Raw genomic sequence first — 19,732 nt, 5'->3', positions numbered from 1 at the left:
TGGCCAGACAGGTGGAAGGTAAATGTGCCGTTCGACAAGCTTTTGTGTTCGGTTGACTCCCTTTAAGCGGCAGAAGCAACACAAATTACGACGGAGTGATCATTTTCCAACCAGGCTCCAAATTACATAGCATTGTAAGACAGGGAACACTGCTTGAAGTTCTTCTACGACTTGCCCCTCCTTGTTCTCAAGGACTTACAAATGTGCAGTCGGGGCTCACTCCGACTTGGGTCCGTTGCGGCCCGTCTACCGCTGCAAAATAGGACTGGTTGGTTGTTCCGCAACCTGGGAGACAAGCCTAGGGGTTCGGCGCTCCATCTACGTGCATATGACACGCGAGGTGGTATCGTTGTCATTGTCACTGGATATCGCCGTTCTTATTCTGCAGGCGAAAATTGAGAGGACGAGTTGCTGGCACAGGGGTAGCATCTAACATGACCACTCAGCCATACGGGATGGCGGACAGACCCCTAGACCCACAGCCATCTCGAGCTTTTAGCGCCAGGAAGCGCCCTCCATCAGTGACTACATAGGTGGACCTGGAGCAAGTGAAGCACAATCTGACAGGCTTCTTCAGCGGCCGTCCGTGACACCCAGACCCTCCCGCCACTTTGATTATGTCGCGTAAGGATAAGGTGGGTTTACCTTAGTGTACCATCTCCCTTGCCTTGGTTTGCTGTTGCCCTGTTGCCCACTTGAACAAGCAGGTTGCTCCAAAGCAGAGACTTCACCACCGCCCTGCCATTTCACGGTCCAGGTGTTCCGTCACAGTGGGGCGCCGCGTCGAGACGCACATCATAAGGTGCAGGCAGGGTAGGTAGCCATAACAGTCCAGGTTACTTGGCCAAGATGGGAACCTCTCGCGACCCTAAGATGCCAGGCCTGCTTGCTTTGGCTCCACCTCATGGCAGCCTGTCCTACCTGCAAGGCGAGGACCTTCCGGCTTACGAGCCTGCTGACAATGGAATGTTGGTCTTCCTCTTTGGGCCCCTCATTGGAGCGAAGAGGGGTAGGTAGTCGAGTGTGCAGCGGCAGTGGATACGATAGGACGATGAGGTGCCTGCTATGTATGGCAGGAGGACTGCTGTCAAAATTGATGGCTTTAATACTGGCCACCACCCACCTTGGGCTTGCGTTACCCTTACCTGACTGACAGTGAGTGTGGTCTGCTCTTAGAAACGTGGGGCCCCACCAAGTTACTCTTAAACCAACCTCTGCTCCGCTGTCCCAACCTTCGGCTCGACTGTCTACCTACCTACATCACCAACTTGTTTTTTCTTCTGCTCTACTCTGCCTGGCGAATACTTCAAAGTCCCTCGGCCGTGGCAGGACTGTTTTCGTCTTCCACTCGTACGGCCGGTAGGACAATATTGCTTGCTCTGTGTCGGCTTGGAGACGCTCCCGAGAGAAGTCGGCACTTCAGTTGACTGCCCCTTCAACCACCAGCCTGTGCCACCCCGAAATATCCATCTCCCGCATTGCGCTTCCCACGGCGTCTGTATCCTTCCCCTCTCGCCATCTCACAACCTCGCACAATCATGTTCACCTAACATGATCTGTCGAAATGGCTCTTCAGACGAACGTATTTAGGAATGGGGAGTGGGTAACACAAACTGTCGACCTCAAAGCCGTTCTGAAGGGCTCAACCGCCGCTGCCTTACCCGCCGCCCCTCCACCTCCTACCCCACCAGACTGTGGTATTTTGACCAGGACCATCATTGAAAGTCCTGTTTCTCGTTGGGTGTTGCCTGCTCTTTTGAGGTCGGCTCATCACAACGATGTTGCCTTTGTCGGCGTAAGTATATTGCTTCCGCCTTATGCCCGCTTGTACCTAGTCCCGGACCATGGATCGAATCTAGCTCCAGTTACCCCAAGGCCCCCTTGTCAGTTCGGCAACCATCAACCGCTAACCTTTCTAGGACCGCTATGTGAGTATCAGTGAGTTGCGGAAAGATGGACAGCTCCAAGAGGTGCTTCGGAAGAGCGACTTTGGTTGCCGCATCCGAAATGCTTGTGTCATTGGAAACAAGTATGAGCGCTTCCGCGTCTCTGCCGATGATGCTGGTGTTGACCACATTAAGAGCGAAGATGAAGACGACGACACTCAAATGGCCGACTTCGCCTTTGCTTCTGGCCCTAGTGGACATCATGGGCTATTGCCGCCGCACCTATTACTTCTTGTTCTTGAATCTGGCACCTTTGTGTTTCTTTTCATCAGGAAAGACCTTCATGGCAAGCTGGAGTTTGTTGCTTCACCCTTTCACAACCCTGCGAGGAGGCTGGGTCATCATCTGGGCTTTCATGTGGCTGTGGATCCTAGGTCTCGCTACATTGCCGTCGCGGACGCCCAGAACAAATTTGTTGTTTATGAACTCGAATCGATGGAATCTTTGAGTGACCAGTACATGCGCCAAAAGTCTATTACTCCGATCAAGGCACACCACCCTCGCGCAGTCCAAGGAACGATCCTCAAAATGGAGTTTCTCTACCCTCGGCCGGAAGATCAATACCATGTCATTCTTCTTATTATCCTTGTCAAAGGTGACAAGTCAAAGATGGTCATTTACGAATGGGAGCGTGGAGATGATCTGGGGCAAGTGTTTGCCGAAGAGAAACGTGGTCATCGTATACGACCGGAGCATCGCATGCCGCTGCTGGTTATTCCCCTGACAGTTAGAAGTTCATTTCTCGTGGTATCTGAGAACGCCTTCGGCATCTGCAAGGATCCTTTGCAGGGACCACCTGATATTGAGAACCATTACCCTTTCGACCCGAAAGACCATCCTACAACACGCTTTCACCATGGGACTGGTGTACCGCTCTGGACAGCCTGGGATAGACCTGTACGAAGGCGAGGCTACTACGATACGAATGACCATATCTACCTGGCTCGAGAGGACGGGGTGATTGTTTACTTCGAATTCAACTCTTCAGATGTCCTTGGCGTTTCCATGAATGTGGGCGAATGCGATTGCAACATTTCCAGCGCCTTCACCACAATGTACGATGCGTACTCCGACTTTGCCATAGTTGCAGGAGACTCCGGCCCTGGCATGGTTTTCCAGGTGTGTATTCGCAAAGGCCTCGTCAACGGGTGAAGTCTAATATATTTCAACAGCTCAAACCTAGACAAAGTATCGTCCAACTTGGGCCCATTCCGAACTGGGCCTGTTCTGTCGACTTTACAACCACAGATGACCTTTCATCTTGGAAATCTGATGCTGGACGCCGAGGCAAGTCGAACGTACAGTGGTCAGAACGCACGATGGATTATGCAACAGCCCCGGACAAAATTCTATGTGCATCCGGAAATCATCCGCAAGGCAGTATAACTGAATTACGCTACGGACTTCCAGCCAATATTATCACGTACTTTGAAACACTTCCTACGAAGAAGGTCTGGATTTTCCAAACCTCTAATCCTAGTTGGCCGTTCCAGATGCTTATGACCAGCCCTGGAACGTCTGATGTCTTGCTCGTATCATCAGATCTCTCACAGGCAGAGATGGCGGAGCCTGCCGCGACGCAACTCGACACGATGTCCCGGACGTTAGCAGCAGCCCAAGGACCTGACGGCACTGTTGCCCAAGTTTCTGAAAATTTCATCACCATCACAAGCTCAAGTCAAAGGTAAGCAAGCCTTGATCCAATCTACTAGTGTCCGAGGTTTCTCACCATACTGACAATTCACAGTGCAAAGCATGCATACAGTGACTTTCCGGACCTTGATGGCGTGGTTGAGCACGCGGCTGTGAGAGGTAATTGTGTGTGCGTATCAATCTTCGCAGATTCTCGCTTCAAGATCCATGTTTTCCGCACCGACAACACTGCGGTTTCTCTCACGCAGACCTACTCTGTTGATGGTGAAGTCACATGCCTTACACTTTGCTGCATAGGCGGGCAAGAATGCATCATTGCAGGCTTGTGGCGGTACAACAGTCCCTGGCTAGCTATATATGCGGCAAAAGGACAAGAAGAGATGCCTGTGTTAATACGGCTGGACATCGGTACGTGAAATTACATGCCTAACAAAATATCATAACGCTAACAGAACGGCCATCAGACGAAGAAGTTGCTGCTGCGGACCAAGCAGATGCGATGGATATTTCACCAACCATCGAACTTGTCAACACTATTGTGGTAGTGATTGAATCTACATCAAAGACAAGCTTGGCTCTAGGATCTCGAAGTGGTCATCTAATAACGGTACAATTAGACGGCGCCCCACCCTTTAATCGGGTTATTTGCAGGGAGAGGCTGGGCACCGTTGCCGCAGAAGTGTTCCCCGTTGATTCGCCTGGTCTCCTTGGATCTATCTTGGTCTGTTGCAATGATGCCTTGCTACTTTTGCGAGATTTTGAGGACAAGAGACCTGGGCGTTTTGCTACTAGACATCGCGTCTGGGTGACCGATCTGAAAGATCCAGCCACAGCATCAGTTCCCGTCATCTCGGCCTCCAGCATACCAAGCGACCAAAGTAACGCTAACCGTATACCATTGGTGCTTCTTTCTGGTGCGCGCATTTCATTCACAGAGCTGTATCTTCAAAGCGGTCCAGTTCCCAGACGGCTGCCGCTGCAGGGAACGCCGGGAAAAGTTCTCTATTCTAAGACATTGCAATGTCTAGTTGTTGCGCTACAGATTGGAGATCAGCCAAACATCATGTTCATGGATTCTGACACGGGCGAGGATATCTCATTTCCTCTTGACAGAAGCGGGAACCCCACAACGTTTATTAACGGCCTGGGAGGTCACGGTGATAGGATTCTCGGGATATACGAATGGTTGTTTACTCAAGCCGGCATGACTTTCCACTATCTGATTGTCACCACAAAAGGAGGACGCCTTGTACTGGTTTCTCCCACGAAGGAAGACGTTCGGGACTCCGATGGGCACAAGCGACGAAGAATTCGTTATTCTACGCGGTACAAATGGAGAGAGACGACGCCAATATGCTCTGTTGTCGGGGACGACCAAGGTATTGTTTACTGCGCTGGTAAGATGCTTCATTGGGAAGTCCTCGACACATCGGAAAAGAAGCTGGTCAGGAAGAAGAGCTATGAACTCAATTCACCTGCTCTCTCACTGCGGATAGTGAACGGCAAAATCTGTGCGCTTACCTTGAGCGACTCTATGGTGGTTATAGACCATAAATCCGATCATCAGGACGATGAGATGGAGCTTATTCATACGGATCAAGCTACACGAAAATCAAACGATCTGTTCGATGTGGGCGATTGCACAGACGGGCCACTGGCATGGCCCGTGACTCTACTCTGCGGTATGAACCGTGATTTCGCAGCAGTTTGGGTTCCCTGGCGGCAAAGGCATAAAGAGTTGGAACTCGTTGCTGAAGGGTCACTTCCCGTCAGTGTCAGAAAACTTGGGCGTGGACACGTGCGGCCTGCATGGTTAGCGACAGAGCATGTCCCACGATATGGAAGAATATCCAGCACAGTGGATGGAGCTGAGGTTCTGGGCATGTGTCTCGATGGGACGGTGCTGCATTTTAGCCTGCTCAATGTGCAAGTATGGCGATTTCTACGGCTTGTTCAGAACCTTGCTTCGAGGAGTCACCTGCTATTTCCCTATAGTTACGAGGTATCACTCTTGGACGATGAGGAGTACGATGCAGAGGCCAAGGAGACACCCAAGTCGATGAAGCACATAGATGGAGACCTGCTGCAGCGATGCGTTGAAATGCGAGCATTGGAGAGGCTCATTTCGGAAGATAGCGACGTTGACCTCCTGCGCGAGTACTTAGACTACTTGGATGATGGAAGGTGGACGGCATCTTTCCAAGACGCCAACGACGTTTCGAGGTACTTCGACTTGGCGTACGATATCCTAGACTATTACCTAGCCCCTGTTCTCTAAGTACCTGGGGGAGACGCATGCCAGACAAGGCAGGGAGCAGGTATTAGCGCAAACTTGACCGACGACCGAATAAATTTTTCACTCCTTGATTGCCAAACAAGCGGAAGGAACAGGACAGAGATCGCGGCCGACACACGAGCTTGGGGTGTTGGATTGTGTAATAGTCAATGTCACATCTCACAAATGGTTACCTAAGTGAGTTTCTATATTTTACAGGATGCAGTTTACATAACCTAAGTTGTGCGGAGATCGGCTACATCGATTTGACGGTGAATCATGACAAACAACAAATTTTCGTTTTCGTATAGAACGCGTCGATATCGATTCTACGTGAGCTTTGGTGAGACTATTGTGTTTCCCCTCTCTGCCTTATGTCGTGGCCAGAGTATAGTCGAACCTTGATGGGCAGAACAAGAAGATAAATAATGAACCGTCAAATATGTGTGTGCGGCGGTGCAGTGGCTGGGACAACTTGGCCTCACAAATCGTGGTTTGCCCTATCTCCGAAAGGCGAGCTTTTTTTTTTCTTGTTTTAGGTCAGGTACCTACTCAGGCCGCTGCGCGTGGCTGACTGCCTGTATTAGAGCAGATATAAACCGAATTACGATACTGTAGATGAGATTGAACTTCTAGTGCTTTCATAGCTCAACACCCAAGATACAATACCTTGATCTCCAAGTGAGCCCCTATAGCAAGAAGCGAAGCGTACCTGGAGAGTCGGTACCTTAGCTGACACGCTGCCGCACCACTGTGCGGCGCTCTGAATCCCTCCTAAAGTTGGAACTTTGCCCCGCAGTGAATCTGTGCCCATGCGTCCATCCCATTAACCCGTAGGTCGACGGAACAGATAACTGCGGCGACCATTTATTCCCACACCGGAGTATAAAATCATTGTCCGTATTATGTCGTGTCGGATTCGATACAGCGGACCTCATCACCCCCAGCACGCGGAATTTGTTGCCACTTAAACCTCCCTAAAAGCTTTTCCCTGCGCGGGACACCAAAAACAACCCCACCCATTCTTGGGAAATTCCATTGACTCTCTGCCGTCACTCACTTTCTGCCATCGCCCACAACCGGCAACTTTTTTCTTTTTTTTTCCCCCCCTCTCGCACTGGGCACGTCTTGCACCTAGGACAACAACATCAAGCTACAGTCTCTCTACTTGATAGCCGCCAAAATGCCGCCTAAGAAGAAGGGAAACAAGGCTCGGGCCAACGATGACTGGGAGAATGAGCTCGGCGAAAGCATCGCCCCCGCTGGCACCACCCCAGAGGCTGCTGCCGAAACGCCAGCCGACGAGGAGGAGTCCGGCGGCGCTGGTGGTCTTATGGCCACTATGCGCAAAAACAGGGAGAAGAGGAAGAAGAAGGGTATCGAAGACACAGCTCCCGCCGAACCCAGCCCCGAGCCCGAACCTTCGCCCAGTCTCGCCGAGAAGGCTCCCCAGGAAGCGACTATGGACGACGAGTTCGCTTTGCCTGAAAAGAAAGGCAAGGGCGGAAAGGGAAAGCAGGCCGCTACTCCCGCTGCCAAGGCCGACGATGATGAAGGCGACACCGGCGGCCGCGTTCTGACCAAGGCCGAGAAGGAGAAGTTGAAGAAGGAGAGGGAGAAGCAGCGTAAGAAGGAGCAGGTAGGTCCACATCATACTCTGGCCTTGTGCGATGACAGTTCTTTCAACTCACCTTCTTGTATAGGCTGCGAAAAAGAAGGGATCAGCCCCAGCCCAAAAGGCTGCCGAGCCTGCCAAGGCAGCTCCCGAGAAACAAGAGGCACCAACACCTGCTGCTGCCCCGGCCCCCGTGGAGGAGAAGGGTGGCAAGAAAAAGAAGATTCCTGCCCACCTTGCTATGATCCAAAAGCAACAGGAGGAGCTACGTCGCAGACAAGAAGAGGAGACCCGTATGGCTGAGGAGGAGAAGGCTAGAATCGCCGAAGAGGAGAAACGCTTGGAGGAGGAATCTAAGCGTAGAGAGGAAGCCAAGGCCTTGAAGAAGCAAAAAGAAAAGGAGAAGATTGAGCAACTCAAGAAGGAAGGCAAGTTCATGACCAAGGCTCAGAAGGAGGAGAAGGCACGCAACGAGCGCAAGCTCCAGCAGATGCTTGCTGCAGGTATCAAGGTGGGCCCCGCCGACGAGGGTGAAAAGAAAAAGAAGGTTGTCTACGACAATAGGAAGAAGGGCGGCAGAAAGGTTCAAGATAAGGTAAGAGCAGAAGCTGTTTACAGTTGCTCATGTTCGCACGCTAATACAATAACTCGTAGATTGACGAAGAGAAAGCCCTCGCTGAGGCCGCCGAGCGCGCGCGACAGCAAGCTGAAAAACTTGCCAAGGAGGCAGAGGAGAAGGCGGCGAGAGAAAAGGCCGAGGCCGAGGCTGCTGAAGCCAAAAAGAAGGCTGCCGAGGCCAGTGACTTGGAAGACGACTGGGAAGCAGCTGCCGCTGCCGACGATGACGACGTCAAGGATAGCTGGGACGCCGACACCGAAGATGAACAAGAGAAGAAGGAAGCGGCCAAGGCCAACGAGAAGCCTAGTCAAAAGGAGGATGAGAACTCAGAGTCTGAATCCGAATCAGAGTCCGACGACTCGGAGGACGAAAGAGAAACTGCCGCCCGCCAAGCCGAGCTTCAGCGCAAGAGGGAGGCTGCCGAACGTCGTGAGAAGGCTCACCAGGCTGCTCTGGCTGCCAGGTCCAAGGACAACCTTCGTTCCCCCATTTGCTGCATTCTCGGTCACGTCGATACCGGAAAGACCAAGCTGCTTGACAAGATTCGTCAGACCAATGTTCAGGAGGGTGAAGCCGGCGGTATCACTCAACAAATCGGTGCTACCTACTTCCCCGTTGAGGCCATCAAGCAGAAGACGGCAGTGGTCAACCCCAACGGCGAGTTTGAGTTCAAGGTCCCCGGTCTGCTGGTCATCGATACACCAGGCCACGAGTCTTTCTCTAATTTGCGGTCTCGTGGTTCATCACTCTGCAACATCGCCATTCTTGTCGTCGATATCATGCACGGTCTTGAACCCCAGACGCTCGAGTCTATGAGGATGCTGCGTGAGAGAAAGACCCCGTTCGTCGTAGCCCTCAACAAGATCGATCGTCTCTATGGCTGGAAGAAGATTGACAACAACGGCTTCCAGGAGAGCTTGGCTCTGCAGCCCAAGAGCGTCCAGAACGAGTTCAAGAACCGTTTGGAGCAGACTAAGCTCGCCTTTGCCGAGCAAGGTTTCAATGCTGAGCTTTTCTACGAGAACAAGTCCATGGCGAAAAACGTTTCTCTTATCCCTACTTCTGCTCACACTGGTGAGGGCATCCCTGACATGCTTAAGCTCATTGTTCAACTCACCCAGGAGCGCATGGTCGGATCTCTTATGTACCTCTCCGAGGTTCAGGCCACCGTTCTTGAAGTCAAGGCTATCGAAGGTTTCGGTATGACTGTTGATGTCATCTTGTCCAACGGTATCCTGCGAGAGGGTGACAGGATAGTCCTATGTGGTGTGGAAGGGGCCATTGTCACAAACATTCGTGCCCTATTGACCCCGGCACCGCTCCGCGAACTCCGTCTCAAGTCTGCCTATGTGCATAACAAGGAGGTCAAGGCCGCTTTGGGTGTCAAGATTAGTGCTCCTGGACTCGAAGGCGCCATTGCTGGCTCTCGCTTGATGGTTGTTGGCCCTGATGACGACGAGGACGACTTGATTGACGAGGTCGAGTCCGACCTGGCAACTCTGTTCAGCAGAGTTGAGAAGACTGGTCGCGGTGTCAGCGTTCAGGCTTCTACTCTTGGTTCCCTTGAGGCCTTGTTGGACTTCCTTAAGGATTGTAAGATTCCCGTCGCCAACGTCGGAATCGGCCCTGTCTACAAGCGCGATGTCATGCAGGCTGGTATCATGTTAGAAAAGGCCTCGGACTATGCTGTGATGCTCTGTTTCGATGTTAAGGTCGATAAGGAAGCGCAGGCCTACGCTGATGAAGTCGGTGTCAAGATCTTCACTGCTGACATTATCTATCATCTTTTTGACTCATTCACCAAGCATATGGCTGATTTGTTGGAGAAGAAGAAGGAAGAATCCAAGATGTTGGCCGTCTTCCCTTGTGTCCTTAACACTGTCGCCGTCTTCAACAAGACCAACCCAATCGTTGTTGGTGTCGATGTCGTTGAAGGTCAGCTGAAGATCAACACGCCTATTGCTGCCGTCAAGACGAACGCGGTGACCGGAGTGAAGGAAGTCATCAGTTTGGGCAGGGTGTAAGTTTCCCTCATATTCCCCGAATCCCGTTACCTATTTGTTTGCGAAGCATCGGCTGACAATTTTTTCTTGTACAGAACCTCGATCGAGCGTGATCACAAGCAGGTCCCCGTGTGCAAAAAGGGCCAACCGTCCGTGGCTGTCAAGATCGAGATGGGCGGTCACCAGCCGACGTATGGTCGCCAGCTTGAGGAGGCGGACACCCTTTACAGTCTGATCTCGCGTGCCAGCATCGATACCCTCAAGGAGTTTTACCGCAAGGACGTTAGCAACGACGAGTGGCAGCTTATCATCAAGCTCAAGCCCCTCTTCGACATTCACTAAGCAAAAGGCCGAGCTCCAAGCATGTATCTGGTGTAGGATGTCGAGCAGTCGGCTGAGTTACGAACATAAAAGGGACGAAAGAGGGAATGGGACTGTCTGGCACGGGCTAATGGGGAAACGAAGGTTGTTTCGTTATAAGTTTCTCATCTTTTTCCATGAAACCCCGAGATCTATCTCACGGTAATTCTGGAAGCTGCAAAAGGAAAATACTACAAGAAAACATGGCGACATTTAGTTGCCTTTCCGTGCTTGTACTACTTGCCGCTCGTTGATGAGGGGTTGTGATGTAGCTGCATGGAAGAAGACGACTTGACTTTCTACGCAAGGCCTGAGAGAGATATATACAGTACTCCTTGCTTTGTAGTCCTTGCTTTGTGGCCTTGGACAAGGGTAATCTCAGCATACACTCATAGGAAAAGTTTTGAGTAGCTCAGGTGTGATCAAAACGTCATGTCATTGCTCTCATTCCATGATAACCGTCGAAGCTGCTCTAGCCTAATAACCCCTATGCCAACCCGAAAGGAAACATAACTTGGGTCTATTCTATCATCTTGTCACTTTTCTTTTTCTTTCCGTTGCGGTATCTCTTATTCCCGCGTTCAGGAGCCAGTGAAGTCCAAGGCATCTTATTTCGTGCCCTCGCCGGCCTCCTCGGTCTTCGCATCGGCGTCGGCCATCTCCTCGTCCTTCGAAGCCTTCTCGGCCTCAGCGGCCTTGCGAGCCTCTTCCTCAGCGGCGCGCTTAGCAGCCTTCTCGGCCTCAACTCTCTCCTGGACGATCCGACGCTCTTCTTCGACCTTCTCAAAGTGGCGCTGAACAATGGGTCCGGCCATAGCGCGGATCTCATCGATCTTGGCAACATACACAGCCTTGGTGGTGTCGTCACCCTCATCGTAGAGCCAGTCCTTAATAGCTCGTTAGTTGACCTATGCCAGCCAAGAAAATTTGGGCAGCACACTTACCTCGGACTGTTCAAGCTTCTCGCGAATCTTGGCCTTTTCCTCGTCACTAGCAAACTCGGCATACTGATCGTCAAGCTTGTTGCGGAGATCGTAAATGTAAGCCTCCAGCTCGTTCTTCTTCTCCTCGGTGTCGGCGACGAGCTTGTCCTCCATAACCATGGCTGACTCCTTTTCGAGGAGCGCAGTCCTCGCGGACTCGGAAAGCGAAGCTGTACCGCTGACAATAGGGAGGTCGCCCTTGCGAACCTGCTTCTTGACCTTGCGGGTCTTCTTGGGAGCATCATCCTTGTTGTCAGTGTCCATGGCCTTTGGGAGGGAATACGTTAGCTTGGAGGACTCTTCAACGCCTTCGTCGGAAACACTAGCAGGAAAGAAACGAGATGGGGGATAGATATTATGGCGTTGGCGCTTCAGCGGCGACACCTCATAGCCCCCCGCTTCGCTAGACAAAACATCTGAACAAGATATCGCAACACTCACATCAGGGTCCTTCTTCTCGCCATCCTCTTCTTTAATCTCCTCTTCGACCTCCTGGTCCTCGACGTAGTAACCGCTCTCAACGTTGAGAACACCGTGGATGTTAACACGGGCCTTCAGCTTGCAGATCATAAAGTCATCCTTGCCGTCGGCCTTGACACCCTTGACAGAGAAGCGGCCGATCCAGGGGTTAATCTTGCCAGGGAGATCTTGAGGGTTGGCGTACCGAGCCTCAAGGTCAAACGGCTGCTTACGATAGAAGGTAAGAATCTTGGTGGAAGGCAAGACATTGCCACGGTTGAAGACAGTCAGACTGGTGTCCTCATCGGGAATGTCTGGGGCCTTCTCCCAAGCGAACTCGATAGGGTAACTCATGATGTCCTGGACAGTGAAGTCACGGACTCTGAAGACAGGGGAAAGAATAGCGCAGCTGAAAGCAGCGCCACGAGCGACGGCCTCATCCTGATTCAGGGTGTAGGACAGAGGCTTGCCGAAGAAGTCCTGAATTCTTTCCTTCAGGGCGGGGATACGGCTGCCACCACCAATGATCTCAATGACATCAATGTCATCCTTGGTCAGTTTGGCATCGGCAAGAGCCTGCTCGAGAGGAACGTGGGCGCGGCTCAGAATGGGTTCGACCATAGCCTCGAACTCTTGGCGTGTAATCATGGCGGAAACGTCGATGTCGTTCATGATGGACTCGATGTTGACAGGGGCCTGCTGGTTGGCAGACAGGATCTTCTTGCACTTCTCAGCGGCGGCGATGGTGCGGGCCATGGCACGGCCGTTGGAGTGGATGTCGATCTTGTACTTGCCCTTGAACTCCTTGCCCAAGTGGTCAACAAGAGCCTTATCGAAATCACGACCACCGAAGTGACGGTCGAAAGCTGTGCCCTTGACAGCCAGCTCACCCTTCTTGAACTCAACGACAGAGCAAGTGTAGTTGCTGTGGCCGATATCAACGAAAGCGACGCGGCGAGGCTTCTCCTCGGGAGCGGGGAGATCAAGCTTGGTGATACCCCAGCCCAGAGCGGCAGCAGTGGTGTCGTTCATGAGGCGCAGAAGCTTCAAGCCGGCGATCTCGGCGGCGTCGATGAGAGCGCGGCGCTGGATATCAGTGAACCAGGCAGGAACACTCATAACCAAGTCAGAGACGGGGAGCTTCAGCTCGTTGGCCGTCGTCTGCTTGATCTTGCTCAAGTACATGGCAATCAATTGGGTATTGGTGAACTTCTCCTTCTTGCCCAAGTACGAGACTTCAGCGCCAACCTGGCCGTTCACGTCAACAAGGGGAGCTGTAACATATTGCTGCTCGATCTGAACATCGGGGTCGGAGAAGGTGCGTCCGGCAAGACGCTTAAGGCAGCCGACAGTGTTCTTGAGGTTGGAAATTTCTTGCGTCTTGGCAGACTCGCCGAGGTATCGCGACTTGGGACCAAAGCCAACCAAAGACCTACAGATCACAGTCAGTCATTTAAGCCGATCAAGGACAAATGGTTTGAAGCATGGATATTTAGGTGGTACATACGGCGTCGCACGGTTAGAAACCTCGTTGGTGATCTATACAGCGCGAAAGTCAGTCATGTCGCTCCGTCGCAAAAAAGTTTCATTGTTCTCTTTCGTTGAAGGGGCGAGGGGCAAATGTTGGGTACGCACCACATCGACACCACGATTCCTGGCGACGGCAATGACCGTCTTGAGGGTTCCGAAATCGACACCTGCAGGAATAAAACAAGTCAGTCAACAAACAGTTCATGACACAAAAAGCCAGTAGAGAGCGGTAACGAAGAAAAGGCGCAAAACGTACCAACGACACTCATGTTGGGCGGCGGTGTTTAATTCCTGTGAGGTTGTGTAAACAAGGATTATTCGGCGGACGTTGATGGGGGAGCGTAGCGGGGTGCGCTCACAACAACGCTGCAAAGAAAGCAGAGAATCTGATGGGGGTCGAGGTGAATAGAGAGTGATTATCCGACTTGCCGGGAGGGTATGTGCAAGCGGTCGAGTCGAAAGTCGTCTCGTTGAAGTTGTGAGAAAATAGAATACAGACAAATGCAAGGTTTAAAGAGTTTGTCGTTATGCAAGAGAGCCTGAAAGGTGGGATGTGTGGGAGTGGGAAAAAAAAAAAAGTTGCAGAGCACAGGTTCCCTTCTAGCGCCAAGTGAGACAGGGCGGGTGAGGTAAGAGGAGGGGTATGTTTGGTAGGTACTGTGGGCAAGGGCTAGGCAGGGAAGGTACGTGGCCAACTGTGATGTTGTTTTGTGTGGTGCCCTCTGTATTTGGGTCCCTAAGCAAGTTGGGCAGTGGTACAGTGGTTGCGGTAGTGTGTTGCTCTCAGTGAAAGGAATCTCTTTCAGTGGCTAGGGGCGGGAACATGATTGCCCCGCCAGAATTTTGCAAAGATGTCCGCCCGCTAAATATTGGTGGGTGCCGAATGGGAAAGAAGATTCTCCCTCGTTCTGCGCTGTTCCTCTTACCCATGCGCCCACGTCTCTCGTCACTCCTCCAGCCCTGCCCCTCCATCCTCCACCCCTCCACCCCTCACTCGTCGGTCTCCAACCGGCTCTGGGGCCAGGTACGTAAGGCGAGGAGGCAAGCAGCAATCAAGGCGAGAAGAGAAATTATTGTGGGCTGAGCGCTCCAACGAGGAAGTGAGGTACTTTGAGCTGGGGGCCACACAGATAGAAAGGCACCTTACGGAGTACAGACTCTGTAAATAGAAAAAGACACAGTCATTTGCATATGAACCCGATCGTGTAGTGAAATCAGGTACGGTGCCCTGCTGTTATCCCGGGTCCGTCCTAATCCTGGCCAAGTTACTAACATGGGATCCCTCATCTAGCAACTTGAACAGAGATTGAGTTCCGGTCCAATAGCTCCGAGCCAACTGACATGACAGAATGAACAACCACATGTTTGTGGCCAAGGCATCAACAAACCTGTCATCAACGTCAGACACAGAGCGTCTCTTGCGGTAAGGCAATCGGGCGCCCAGCCTGCGAAACCCACTGGACTTATCTAATCTAATCTTGGCAAACCCCCACCAGATTGGGTAATGCAATCCCTCAAAAGCACCCCCCAGACTCCCCATCTTTACATAAGATACTACCTTATGCCCAATCCCAGCAAATGGAATCACCAGTTGCAACACGGGACCGTCGTAGAATCCCCTCGATGTTCCTACAATCCCCCCAGAGCTTCATCCGCCCTTCCGTTGCCAATGCTGAACACCTGTCACCCATCTAGAAACATGGTTGACGATTCTTTACTTTGCATGACCACCCTGGGCATGCCATCATCTCCCATTACTCATTTACATCACTTTTCAGGGCACCAACTTTGTCAATACTGCATTGTATTAGGTAACTCTTGCTAATAATCGGAGTGCTCATACTATTTTCCATCAACTCCCACACAGACAACCCTGGTCTCCTAGCTTCGACATAGCCTACACCTAGGCATAACCATCATGATTTGAAAAAAAGGAATGTAGTCGATGGTGCCCATGGTGCCCGCGCACTCATTGGTTTTTGATGTGTAAAAATATTTTTTTTTGATTTTTTTTTTTTTTTTAAATCGAGGTCCATCATTGAAGCCAATCTCAACGCCAATGTTATGCATATGAACCCACTCTTCCCAACTCCTCCAGTAGGCACTGGTCTCGTACTTCACCGATTCACCGGCTGCCCTTCGGCAAGTCATCTCTGGTTTCCTGGTCGCTGTGTGAGCTCTCGCCTTCAGAAGGAACTTCTTCCAACATGACAGTGCGGACCAGACTGGCCCGTGCCAATGGACTCCGACCACTTCGCGCTGCGCTGTGCGATGCGCTGGGCCCCTGGCGGCCTTCGCCAGATTTGGGTCTATTGTCTACATGGCTGAGCTTCACGTTGTCGGTGTAGGGGCCGCCTTCCATTGTGTCAGGCGTGTCTTGGAACCCAGCTTGCTTCATTTCGGATTCGGAGTACTCATATACCTGGCCGCTCGTCTGGCCACCGAATCGCTTAGAATTGGCCAAGAACTGGTTGAACTGACTTTGTTGTGCAAGCTCGTATTTTTTCCGGTCTTCCTCACCCATGATGCTCTCTACTCGGCGAGGCATGTACACCGAGTTACCACCAGTTTGCGACGATACCATGCTGTCGAAGGAATCGCGCGATTGCAGAGCCCATGCTGGGCCGAACCCGCTGGGTCCGGAACGATGAACGGTGGATGGAGAGTCGTCCGGATTGATGTACCATCCAGTTGAAGACTTCTTTCGAGCCGCAAAACGACCCTCGAGACTAGACGGCGGCTGCACCACGCTGTGTTTGCGGCCAATCGATCCCATGGGTCTCTTTCCGCCGGCAATGCTCTCCTTCCGGGCCTCTGTGGCGGGAATGAATGACTCTGGTACGATGTTGAGCTCGTCACCGGCCTCTTTGGCTTGTTCGATGGCTTGCTGAGGAGTGGTATCGACATCAGCAGAAGCAGCATCTGCTCTAGGACCTCCCCATGTTCTCTGACCTGCCGTGAAGATGCCGTAGACCATGTAAAACCAGTTGAAAAAGGGGTTGAGGATAAACATGATGGGGTAAAGCCAAATCTTGAAGCGCCTCAGCTTGGCGCCAAAGTACAGCATCATCAACCAGTTCAGTCCAAGGGAAATGGCGATAAACCCGACAGGCAAGTTCTCCACCTTCTTTGAGGTCGTGATAATGGCCAGAACCATGATAAAGAAAAGGAGTGCAGTTGTACGAATAGTGTTCTGCATGAAACGGACAAGGACTAGAAGCGGATAACGTCTCCAAAGACGCCAATCAGTAAGCATGCATACTTCATTGCTAAGGAAACCCAAGAACCAACGCCGGCGCTGCTTGATAAGTGATCTGTAAGTCTGGACAGCTTCAGTCTTGCAGAAAGCAGAGGTGCACATTTGAATCTGATAGCGCTTCTTGGCGCCAATCATGAATAAATGAGTAAGCCAACGATCCTCACCCAAATGGCACTTGGCGAAGTCGAAAAGATCCTCGCACTGCTCGGCTTTGTCGGCAAAATAGTACTTGGCCATGCGACGGAACGCCGAGAATCGAAGCATTGTCAAGGCTCCAGGAAGACATGTAACGGCACCGCATCCAGATTCAACGGTACGCTCGAAGAGTTGACCATGAATATACTCCATATCCTGAAGTAGGGTGATCAAGCTGTGCTTCTTAGTCGTAGACGTGATCACACCAGTCATGGCCAACATATCTCGGTTGTTGCCGGGGCTCAATTCCATGTCGAAAACGAAGTTTTGCAGACAGGTAGGGTCTAAAATACAGTCCGAGTCGATGAAGAGAATGAACAAATTGTCGTTCCTTTTGAGGTACGTCTCGTAGACTTTGTCGATGAGCTTGAACGTTGCCTTTTGGCAGTGACGTTTTCCTCCATGGGGGAAGCGGGAAACTGTAATGCGGGCAGACTTGTACGAGACATCGATGCTTTTGGGATACGTCTCGAGTGTCAGCGGAACTCCAAGCTTCTCGATTGTATTCAAGTACAATTCATCTTCTTGGTCGCCGTCGAATGACAAGAAGACGTGAATGCATGAGGGTGGATAATCGCAGTCGACGACCGAGTTGATGGCAACAACAAGGACGTCAGGATCCTCCTTATAAACCGGCATAACAATAACAACCTTCGGTGCCGAAACTTCGTCGAGGACCTGCTTGATTCTCTTTGTGCGGCCAAGCTGGTTTGTGACCAGTTGGTAGACGCAAAAAAGCCAAGGGATGGTCAGTAGACCAGCGAAACTCCAGAAAGCGAACCATTGGAGACCCTGGACCATCTGCTCCGGCCAATATTGAACAACAACGCTCGGAAGCGGCAGGGTGACAATCATAATAGGAAGGAAAATTGCTCTAGAGACCAATCAGTAAGTCGACAGATCCAGGCTATTCTTAGCGGGAGAGTGTATGCCCACCTGAAGCATGTGAACAGTATCGCGACAATAACTGCTAACACCCTGATAGTCCAGTGTTCTGCCTTGATGAAGACTTTCCACAGACAATATAGGAATGCAGCAATCCATAGGAACCATTCAAGAACAGCTGCCAGCATCACCAGGCCGACGATCGCCGTGTAGACGATCTAGAAGAGTCGAATATGAGTAAAAGTCTGACCGGTCATGGAGCAAACACTTACGTCCTTTGGGGCCCAGTAAAATTCCTCGTGTGCAGGTGCCATCTTGGGCAGAAACTCTTTGCCGCTCGATACGTCTAGTCAACCGCTCGAGAAATGTGAAGCTTGTCTAGCACACCCAGAGGTGAGCAGGAAGCCGGACAGAAATGGTATCCTCGAGCGTATTGGGTAGATCAAATCGCGGTGAAGGAAACAAGATGATACGGATTTGACGTGGTGTCGTCGGGTGGCTGCAGCTCGAGTGCTCGGCGAGTGCAGTCCTTACACTGGTCCCTCCAGAGCTGATTAAAGAGTCCAAGTCGGATTTTCGGCGGTCTCGTCGTAGCTCGATGCGTAGTTTCTAGACGAAATGGTCTTTCGCACCAGGGCACAACCGTGATTCGGCTGATGTTCGTACCCTCTGGAGTAGTTGATGTTCTCCGCAGATAGCTATTGAGCTGCTTGATATCAAAGTGTGGGCACCACTGCCTTTTTCTTGATGGGATGTCAGTCTGGAGCACCTCACAATGGCCGGATTGGGAAGCCACTCACACCCAAAGCCAACGCTTTCCCTTTCACTTTGGTTTTCAAAGTATTGCAAGGTCGGTCACGACTGTGAGAGTGTCCTAAGAGATCAACGAATGCATCGTCTTCTCGGAGATCAGCAGCTAGAGACAAAGAAGGGGCAACATGCGATGAAGATCGAATGAGGCACAGGAGGGAAAATCAGATAACGAGAAGGTTGACAGGCTTTTACTCTTCTTAAGAAGCCGTGGACGTGACGTGCGAGTTGACGGAAAGGGAAAGGCCCCTAGATGAAGGGGGACCAGCGGGTTCGAGACCAACACTTAGGAACGCGCCCGGTTTGGATCGATCTGGCACAGACTGGCGAAGTCCTGGAGGGCTCGCAGGCAGTTTGTGTTGGCAGGTAAGCAGCACGGAGCAAAGTGACCAGGCAAACAGGCAAGCAAGTATCCGGCATTTCAGTGATCCCTGAAATGCATGGGCCAGGCCACTGTTGGATGAACGGGCAGATTATGCATGTATGGACGGCAACTTTGAGCTAGACGACGATTGGGGGGTATCAACCTCCGAATTCACACACTTGCTAGCTTATTGGGATTACGGCTGGCCGGTTCGAGACAAAAATTGCACGCCTACCAAGGTTCCAGAGGCGTCTTCTACCCCATCTTTGTCTAAAGCGTCCGGCTGCGTCTGAGCTACCTCAAAGCAATGCTAAGCAGATTGTCATCGTGGCGATAGCCTCGCCCAGGTATGTTGTAATGTCTCTCAGAGACAAGAACAAGGAGGCATGTGGGATGAAAATCAACCCTAGCCCTTAACTTTCCACGAAGCCGGCAAGCTGACGAAATACTTGAGCGACTATGCTTGAACTTGACCATTCCCGTTGTCTCCTTATTGCATCGCAATAGTGAGTCTAGGTACGGGAACAGGGAACAATAAGTAAGGGGCAGTGGGCTTAGGAGATGCTTTAGCATCAGCTCTCACCGTTCAATTTCAAGGTCCGAGCAGGATGTAGCAAGAAACGATAAAATGCCAAGTACGCGATGAGTCGACAAGGCAAAACATCCAAGCGTGCGGTAAAGCGGAAAATTGGAAGGCATTGCAGCATCCGCATACCTATTCAAAGTGAAGTAAAGCTCCAAGCTGCCTACCTGAGCTTGGGCAGTCCTCGGTATGC

At 51.6% G+C, this 19,732-nt stretch overlaps 4 protein-coding genes across 4 annotated transcripts; 2 read left to right on the top strand and 2 right to left on the bottom strand.

Moving 5' to 3' along the window:
• Positions 1–1,564: 1,564 nt before the first annotated feature.
• Positions 1,565–5,877, top strand: CTRU02_202107 (thermotolerance protein; the record flags this gene model as incomplete). The annotated part of the gene is made up of 5 exons (XM_070203984.1): positions 1,565–1,795; positions 1,920–3,065; positions 3,119–3,630; positions 3,685–4,007; positions 4,067–5,877. The coding sequence occupies 5 exons, from the start codon at positions 1,565–1,567 to the stop codon at positions 5,875–5,877; spliced, it is 4,023 nt and encodes a 1,340-aa protein (XP_070062566.1).
• Positions 5,878–7,057: 1,180 nt separating this feature from the next.
• On the top strand, positions 7,058–10,453 carry CTRU02_202106 (eukaryotic translation initiation factor 5b; the record flags this gene model as incomplete). The annotated part of the gene is made up of 4 exons (XM_036732506.1): positions 7,058–7,513; positions 7,578–8,084; positions 8,144–10,128; positions 10,207–10,453. The coding sequence occupies 4 exons, from the start codon at positions 7,058–7,060 to the stop codon at positions 10,451–10,453; spliced, it is 3,195 nt and encodes a 1,064-aa protein (XP_036575756.1).
• A 626-nt stretch (positions 10,454–11,079) lies between these two features.
• CTRU02_202105 (heat shock protein hsp88) lies at positions 11,080–13,712 on the bottom strand (the record flags this gene model as incomplete). The annotated part of the gene is made up of 5 exons (XM_036732507.1): positions 11,080–11,358; positions 11,416–13,345; positions 13,421–13,452; positions 13,549–13,610; positions 13,700–13,712. 5 exons carry the CDS (start codon positions 13,710–13,712, stop codon positions 11,080–11,082), a joined length of 2,316 nt encoding a protein of 771 aa, XP_036575757.1.
• Positions 13,713–15,568: 1,856 nt separating this feature from the next.
• Positions 15,569–18,096, bottom strand: CTRU02_202104 (chitin synthase d; the record flags this gene model as incomplete). The annotated part of the gene is made up of 3 exons (XM_036732508.1): positions 15,569–17,771; positions 17,834–18,000; positions 18,055–18,096. The coding sequence occupies 3 exons, from the start codon at positions 18,094–18,096 to the stop codon at positions 15,569–15,571; spliced, it is 2,412 nt and encodes an 803-aa protein (XP_036575758.1).
• Between the last annotated feature and the right edge of the window lie 1,636 nt (positions 18,097–19,732).

This window comes from Colletotrichum truncatum (assembly GCF_014235925.2).
Source record: "Colletotrichum truncatum strain CMES1059 chromosome Unknown Contig_0001, whole genome shotgun sequence".
NCBI classification, from domain to species: domain Eukaryota; kingdom Fungi; phylum Ascomycota; class Sordariomycetes; order Glomerellales; family Glomerellaceae; genus Colletotrichum; species Colletotrichum truncatum.
This window is presented reverse-complemented; position numbering and strand designations above follow the sequence as displayed.